The sequence below is a fragment of the Ursus arctos genome, unplaced genomic scaffold, assembly GCF_023065955.2.
Source record: "Ursus arctos isolate Adak ecotype North America unplaced genomic scaffold, UrsArc2.0 scaffold_22, whole genome shotgun sequence".
Lineage (NCBI taxonomy): Eukaryota > Metazoa > Chordata > Mammalia > Carnivora > Ursidae > Ursus > Ursus arctos.
The window spans coordinates 57439317-57448124 of record NW_026622897.1 but is presented as its reverse complement, the minus strand read 5'-3'; the positions used below and the strand labels follow the sequence as shown (position 1 = coordinate 57448124).

General features: G+C 37.5%; 1 protein-coding gene across 1 annotated transcript; it reads left to right on the top strand.

The window, feature by feature from the left end:
• Positions 1-5300: 5300 nt before the first annotated feature.
• On the top strand, positions 5301-6245 carry LOC113269478 (olfactory receptor 51V1-like). The gene has a single exon (XM_026518358.1). The coding sequence runs from the start codon at positions 5301-5303 to the stop codon at positions 6243-6245; it is 945 nt and encodes a 314-aa protein (XP_026374143.1).
• The last annotated feature ends 2563 nt before the right edge of the window (positions 6246-8808 follow it).

Here is an 8808-nt window from a genome sequence, read left to right as displayed (position 1 = left end):
TCTTTTCCGTCGCTTCCCTATGCACTACAGACATTGTTTTAGCCCTTTCTGGGGAATCCTCCCCTACCGATTAGAGAATTCTCGTTTCCTTTTTCTGGGACTACCATATCATTGACTTGTTAACATTGAACTCACATAAACTCACTACGCCAGTGTCATAAATCGTGTCTGAAGGAAGCTTATCTCGTGAAAACACACATATTTTCTCTATAAGCACATCAGTAGCCTTCTTGCACTTAGGAATGCTGGGCAAAACTTCAGCACTATGCTTGGAGGCCATTTCAAAGAGTAAAATTACCACCCAAAGCACAAAAATGCTTAAAACATGGCACTAAATACACCAGGAAAAGGGCAATTAATTTTATAGCATAAAAGTGAAACAAGAAGGACGAGTAACACTTTGACCTCAGTCAAGCACATGCCCATCAGAAGAATCATTTTTTCAAAATTATTTTATTTGCATATAATTGACACACATGTTACATTAGTTTCAGGTGTACAACATAGTGATTCAACTTCTCTATACATTATGCTATGCTCACCAGGAGTGTAGTTACCATCCGTCACCATACAGCACTATTGTAGTATCATCGGCTGTATTCCCTATGTCGTGGCTTTTATTCCCATGACATTCATTCCATAATTGGAGGCCCGCATCTCCCACTCCCCTTCACCCAATTTGTACATCCCATACCCTCCTTCCCTCGGCAACCATCAGTTGGTTCTCTGTATTTATAGCTCCGATCCTGCATTTTGTTTGTTTATTCCTTTGTTTTTTAGACTCCACATATAAGTGATATCATATGGTATTTGTCTTTCTCAGTCAGACTTGTTTCATTTCGCAGAACACCCTCTAGGTCCGTCCATATCACAAATGGCAAAAACAATAATAGCAAAATATCTTATCTTTTTTTACAAAGATTTGATGGATTGATTGACTGACTGATTGATTTGAGAGAGAGGGGGAGAGCACACACACATGCACACACATCTTCCTTATCCATTTCTCTATCCCAATCCCCCACCCACCTTCCCTCTGAAGCCCTCAGTTTGTTTCCCAGAGTCCATAGTCTCTCATGGTTCATTCCCCCTTCTGCTTACCCCCCCCCTCATTCTTCCCTTCCTTCTCCTACTGATCTTCCTACTTCTTATGTTCCATAAATGAGTGAAACCATATGATAATTGTCTTTCTCTGCTTGACTTATTTCACTTAGCATAATCTCCTCCAGTCCCGTCCATGTTGCTGCAAATGTTGTGTAATCGTTCTTTCTGGTGGCTGAGTAATATTCCATTGTATATATGGACCACATCTTCTTAATCCAGTCATCTGTTGAAGGGCATCTCAGCTCCTTCCACAATTTAGCTATTGTGAACAATGCTGCTATGAACATTGGGGTGCATATGGCCCTTCTCTTCACTACGTCTGTATCTTGTCTTTCTACTCTATCTTCTCTTTCTTCTTCTCCTGGCATTCCAGTTTCTTTCAAATTTTCCCACAGTTCTTGAATATTCTGTTCTCTCTTAAAGTTGTGTGTCTGTGTTATGCTAAGTGAATAAGTCAGTCAGAGAAAGCCAAATACTGTATGATTTCACTCATACATGGAATGTTAAGAAACAAATGAAAAAAAAAAAAGATCATGGGGGAAAAAATAGAGAGGCAAACAAAGAAATTGACTCTTAACTACAGAGAACAAACTGATGGTTACCAGAGGGGATGTAGGTGAGGGGGTGGGTGAAACAGGTGATGGGGACTAAGGAGTGCACTTGTGACGAGCACGGGGTGATGTATGGAATTGTTGAATCACAGTATTGTACACCTGAAAGTAATGTAACACTGAGCTACCTGAAATTTAAATTAAAACTTAAAAAAATTATTTTTTCTTTTTGTGTTTGATTTTGGAAAGTTCTATTGACATATATGATTCACTGATTCATTACTCAGCATTGGCAGTCTACTGATATGGGTTACTTCTGTCATAGTGTTTTTTATTTCTAGCATTTCATTTTGATTTTTTCATAGAATTTCCATCTCCTTGTTTACATTATCCATCTGTTCTTCTATATTGTATACTTTTTCTATTGGTGTCCTTACCATATTAATCATAGTAATTTTTAAACCTTGTCTATGAATGTGACTCATATCTGAGTCTGGTTCTGATGTTTGCTTTGTCTTTTCAGGTTGTATCTTGGTTTCTTTTTAGCAGGAATTTAGCAATAAACTTTTGTTGAAAGATGGACAAAATACATCAATAATAGGTACTAAGAGCCATAACCATTCAGTGTGTGGTTTTATATTAAATTAGCATTTGCCAGAGTCATATGTGCCGAGTCTTCAATTCCTCTATTTTTTATTTTTGTCTCTGCTGTAGTCTTTAGGTTTCCTAAGAATGCCTTAATTAGAGTCTGCCCCTTGCAGCTTTTCAGCTGTAAACCACTGTTTATATACTAGGCCCTCTTGATACTGTGTAAGCAATGGGAGAGGGAAAACATTCTTTAACCTTATAGTAAATCTGTCTTTTGGTGGGCCTGAGTCTTTAGGCTGAGCCATTCACTGGTGTTAATTTGCCTCTCCCTCCCTTTTGGGTGAGATAGGAAGGCTACAGAGAGCTGGAGCTGGGTAATTCCCCTTTTCCGTCTGCCTGAGATAGGCACTGGCAAAGTCTCTTTCACTGGAGAGCAGGCCTTTCTTGTGGACACCACGCTGGATGTATTTCAGAATGGCTAATTTCTCCTTCCACCTGCTACACACATAAGATGATTTTTTCCCCTGGCTTTTCACTGTAAGAACTTTGTGTGTTTCTTACAGCTAAAGTTCATGAAAATACACCGCCACATTATTAGAGTCCGCAGAACTCCGTCATGCTAACCCATACTGAGCACCTAAAATTTATCAAAAATGCTGATTAAGTATTTTATTTTGCTTTGTTAAGTACTTATAGTTCCCTCAGCCTCTTTTGTCATTCTCTTTATTCACCTTTCTCTTTGCATTTCTGGATCCTGGTTTGCCTTGTAACATCAGTTTTCTGATGGGTTCAAGAGAAGTGTGATTTTCAGTTTGTTTAGTTTATATTGTCGTTGCTGTAAAAATGAGAGTAATAACTTCCAAGGCCTTTACATGTTAGAATGGAAAACAGAAGCCTAACAATTTGATTTTAAAATTAAAAAAATACCATTATAATTACATCCCCCAAATCAAATATTTGGCATTAAATCTAAAAAAAAGTTCAAAATGCTAGAATGAAAACTACGTAATAGTAATGGGAAGAACAAAGAATACACAGATTTAAATGTATTCCATTTTCATGGATTGGAAGACAAGCTAATTTTCCCCAGTTTTATTTTTTGGTTCAACACAATCTCAATGAATATCTCAGCAAGTTTTATGTACATACTTACAAATGCATCCCAATGTTTATATGTATAGACAAAGGAACAATAGTAGCCAGGACAAATTTAGAGGACCTTGCTGGATTTTAAGACTTTTCTTATAATCAAGGTAGGGTAGTGGGATGAAAGAAGAAAGACGTAGATTAATACCAGGATAGAGAGGTCAGATACATCACATAAATGCATTCAACTGATTTTTGGCAAAAGTTCAAAGACAAACCAATTGAGAAAGGGTAGTCTTTTTCAAAATGGAAGTACTGAAAGATGAAAATAAACTCAACATCATTTAAAAAAATTAATTCAAAATGGATTATGGGGGGCGCCTGAGTGGCGCGGTTGTTAAGCGTCTGCCTTCGGCTCAGGGCATGATACTGGAGTTCTGGGATCGAGCCCCACATCAGGCTCCTCTGCTGGGAGCCTGCTTCTTCCTCTCCCACTCCCCCTGCTTGTGTTCCCTCTCTTGCTGGCCGTCTCTCTCTCTGTCAAATAAATAAATAAAATCTTTAAAAAAAATGGATTATGGAACCAAAGATAAAATGTAACACTTCTAGGAGAAAATGTGGGGCAGACTTGTGACCCTGGATTTGACACTGAGTTTGTAGATATAACATAGCATATACTTTCAAAGAAAAAAAATATACAAATGGGAGTCTGTCAACATTAAAAAAAAAAATTGCTTTGCAAAAGTCACTGTTAAGAGAAATAAAGGACAATTTGCAACCCGAAAATAACTATTTGCAAATCAAGTATCTGCTAAGGGTTTTGTAATTTAAATGTGTAAAGAACTCTCCAAACTCAGTAAGAAAAGAACTTCATCACATAAGGGAAAATTATTGGAACAAGCACTTCACCAAGACGTGTGTATAGAACAAAGAAGCATGAAAAGATGCAAAAAAATCATAAGGGAAGTACAAGTTAAAACCACAGTGATATATCACTACATATCTATTAATATAGCAAAACAAAAGAAAACAAAAATCTGATCATACCAAGTATCAGCCTAGATGTGGAAGAACCATAATTCTCATACATTACTGATCCGAAAGCCAGATGGTAACTTGCCTTGGAAGACACGTTGGCAAGTATATTAGAAAGTTAAATAAATACGTACCATATGATTTAGCTATTCTCTTTCTAGCTATTACCTGAGATGAAGTATTTGTTTAGTACTTTGCAGTTTAAAATGTCATTTGTGTTATATAAAAAGATATAAGAGATAAAAACACCTGGAGGGTCAGAAAAAGGAGAAATCTCATACAGAATAACAAGATACATAAAAATAAAGAAAATATAATGAAGTACAACTAAAAAGGGTAAATGATTTAGAGAGGAGCTAAACAATGTGGAATGTGCAAAAAAAAAGTTCTGATTCTTCTTAGGTTGTTAGGATTCTCGTGGCTAAATTGTAATGTTCTGCAAAGTTAGATTACTTTAATCAGTCCATTTCCTCTGGGGTCTTATAGCCCCATGGGAATAGTGAAAAAACAGTTGTGGTACCCAAGAGAAAAATTAGCAATGCATTTCACATTTTACTGAGGATAATGACAGCCTTGGCAACAGTACACACAGATCACATATTATCTTCCTTGAGGAATGAATGGAGACTCCCAGAAGTTCTGCCCTAAATCCAAATCCCATGGACCTATTAACATCATTGTTTCTGCATAAAACTCCCTAGTCTCTTGGCATATCTAGTCACCAGTCCTCAAAAATCTCTGTCTAGACAATGGATTTTTGCCTTAAAGAATACAGAAGTAGGTCTCGGTTTTTCTGAGTTTATGACACTTAAGGAAACTGTATAATACTTTAATTTATTTTCTTCTCAAAAGCAGGCAAACATTATTAGAAATCAGGGGATCATAAACTGATCTAATTTATAACATCTCTCTAGAAATATTTTCAATTATCTACTAATGTCTCCCATCTCTATCTTGAACATCAGTAGTTCCAGATTTATTCTCACTGGTTTTCCTGGCCTTGAAGTTCACTATCTCTGGATCTCCATCCCTTTCTCCTCCATCTATGCCATGGTCTTCCTGGGAAACTGTATGGTGCTGCATGTGATCCGGACGGAGCCGAGCCTGCACCAGCCCATGTTCTACTTCCTGGCCATGCTGGCGCTCACTGACCTGTGCATGGGGCTGTCCACTATGTACACAGTGCTGGGGGTCCTGTGGGGGATCATTCGTGAGATCAGCCTGGATTCCTGCATTGCCCAGTCCTACTTCATCCATGGTTTGTCCTTCATGGAGTCCTCTGTCCTCCTTACTATGGCTTTTGACCGCTACATTGCCATTTGCAACCCCCTACGCTACTCTTCCATCCTAACTAGTGACAAAATCATGAAAATTGGGGTGGCAATCTTATGTAGGAGTTCTTTACTCATACCTCCAGTCATCGTTCGCCTAAAGTTCTTAAATTATTGCTGCCCCCACATCCTTTCTCACTCTTTCTGCCTGCACCAAGACTTAATTAGAATGGCCTGTTCAGACATCCGCTTCAACAGCGTTTATGGTCTAGCCTTGGTAATCAGCAACCTATTGTTGGATTCAGTGCTCATTCTTATCTCCTATATCATGATCTTGCATGCAGTCTTAGCTATTGCGTCACGGGAGGAGAGAATCAAGTCTTTGCAGACCTGTGTATCTCACATCTGTGCTGTTTCAGTTTTCTATATCCCAATCATTGGTCTGACTATGGTCCATCGCTTTGGAAAACACCTCTCACCATTGGTTCATGTCCTCATGGGCAACATCTATATCCTTTTCCCACCCTTGATGAACCCCATTATTTACAGTATCAAGACCCAACAAATACGAAGGAGAGTCCAGAGATTGTTTTATCTGAAAAGAATGTAAGTCTTGAGATCAAATGTGAATGTATTTAAAAGTCAATAAGTGGAGCTTGAAAGAGTAAGAGTCAGTAAATATAAATGTGTTGAATGACTTCTATTTGTATGTTTTCCATGTTACTCCCTCTCCATTTTTCCCCACAACCATGAGTCAGTGAAACTCATATGGGTTATATTGTGATCAATTTTATAAATCAGAAAATGCATATATAATGGGCTGAGAATCATATTAATGTATAAGGCACATTCACTATTAAAATGTATACTTTACTATGTCCAGTTGAGTGAAGGTAGTTTGGGATCCACTCATTATAGAGAAGATGAATTTTACTGATTAAAGTCCTTCAAGTAATTATTAAAGGGTCAACAATGATCTTAGTCCATTTCCACTAACTTAGGCCACATTCTTGTTTATTTTTCAGCCATTCTCCCCGCTAACCACTTGAGCCACATGGTCATGTAATGGAGTAAATATCATAAAGAAACTGGACTATTTGGATCATTTAAAAAGTAGTGAGACAAACAACAAAAAACTAATCTTGATACCAAGTTACTCACCAGCCAAGCAATCTTTCCCTAGCGAAACTTCCTTAGTAATTGAAGTAAAGATACTGACAGACAGTAATTGCCAGGGTGGAATGAAGTAGACTTTTGTGATTAGTTTGTTTATCCAAATAATGCGAATAACAACTACCATTTGAAAACCATTTGAAAATACATCCTATGAGTCTGCATCTCATTTAAATTTCCTGCCCCAGTTTAAAACAGAGAGAGAGAGAGAGCATAAAGTGTTACTATGGCCAACTAATATAAATGTGTTTCTTTTTTAAAAAAATAATGAATTAATTTTTCTTAGAGAGACAGCAGGGTAGGGGCAGAGGGAGAGGGAGATAGAGACTTTCAAGCAGGCTTTTCACACAACGAGGGGCCCAACACGGGGCTTGATCTCAGGACCCTGTGATCATGACTTGAGCTGAAATCAAGAGTCAGATGCTTAACCAACTGAACCATGCAGGCACCCCTTCATGTTTCTAATTTATATCCACATCAGGACTCTATGGTAGGTATTATTTTTATTACATATATGAATAGTTTAAAACACATGAAAGTTAAATGATATGTCAAATTTTGAGGAGTAGTAGGTGATGGAAGTTGGAGATATTCTTTGCTTTAGTTTCAAATGACATGACATTTCCTGCTTTCTTATTTTCATTCTGTACTTTTTAAAATGATTATGCAACCATCATAAAAATATCTCATGAATAAAAACAGAAAGATCACTAAAGTAAATCATGGATGGTAACATAGTGTACATATTTAGATTCTGTGGGTATGTGTGTTTCCTCAAAATATTATTGCTACAATTATAGTTATGTAATCTATGTAATATAATTAAGGCAAGTTTTTTTGATGTACATTTACAAAGTGTAATTTGCTCTGTTGAGATGTGCATGTGCGGTTTGATGAGCTCTGAAACACATTTATAGTCATGTAGTCACCACCATAATCAAGATATGGAATATTTCCATCACTCCCAAAAGGGCCCTTTTATCTCGTTGTGGTCAATCTTCTCCCACAACCCCAGGCTCTGGAAGTCACTAAACTGATCAATCTGTCGTTCAGTTTTCCCTTTAAGAGCAGGTCATGTAAATTAAATTGTAAATACTGTAATCTTTATATCTGGATTCTTTCTCTTGCAATAATGCTCTTGGGATACATTCTCATATTGCCTATATGCACAGTTTGTTTTTATGATTGAATCTTACTCCATGGTACCACATAGAGTAAACTGTGTGTTCACGTATCAGTTGATGGATATTTTGTGCTTTACAGTTTTCATTTGGAATAAAACTGCTATAAGCATACATACTATACGATTGTAAAACTGTGTTGCCCAAACCGGTAGAGTTTACCTTTGATGTTTATATCTTTACTTTTAATAATATGACAATCGTTGCAGTGATAGCAATCATCATCATCATCGTCACCGTAAAACTAATGTTTAGTTTATATTCACCAGATGCCTATTTTATGCCAGGGACCGTGGCAACACTACCCTGACAGTGATTCTTGCTGTTAATCCTCAGAGTAGTTCTACAGGGCGGTACAGCTTCACACCACTATTATCTCTGTTACTATGGTTTCATTTTACATCGCCTCACATCCCATTGTTCAGCTTGTTTTTGTTGGTGGTTCCGTTCATGATGTGAGTTAAGAGTTTTCTTTTTTTTCTTTTTTTTTTTTAAAGATTTTATTTATTTATTTGACAGAGATAGAGACAGCCAGTGAGAGAGGGAACACAAGCAGGGGGAGTGGGAGAGGAAGGAGCAGGCTCCTAGCGGAGGAGCCTGATGTGGGGCTCGATCCCAGAACACCGGGATCACGCCCTGAGCCGATGGCAGACGCTTAACCGCTGTGCCACCCAGGCGCCTCAATGAGTTAAGAGTTTTCAATGAATCATTGAACACTACATCAAAAATGAATGACATACTATACGTGGCTAACTGAACATAATAAAAAAAAAGAAAGTACCATAGACAATACGAACATAAATCTAAAAAAAAAAAAAA

Excerpts from the sequence above, each read along its gene's own strand:
- LOC113269478 (XM_026518358.1), top strand. The coding sequence starts at position 5,301 with ATGTCTCCCATCTCTATCTTGAACATCAGTAGTTCCAGATTTATTCTC.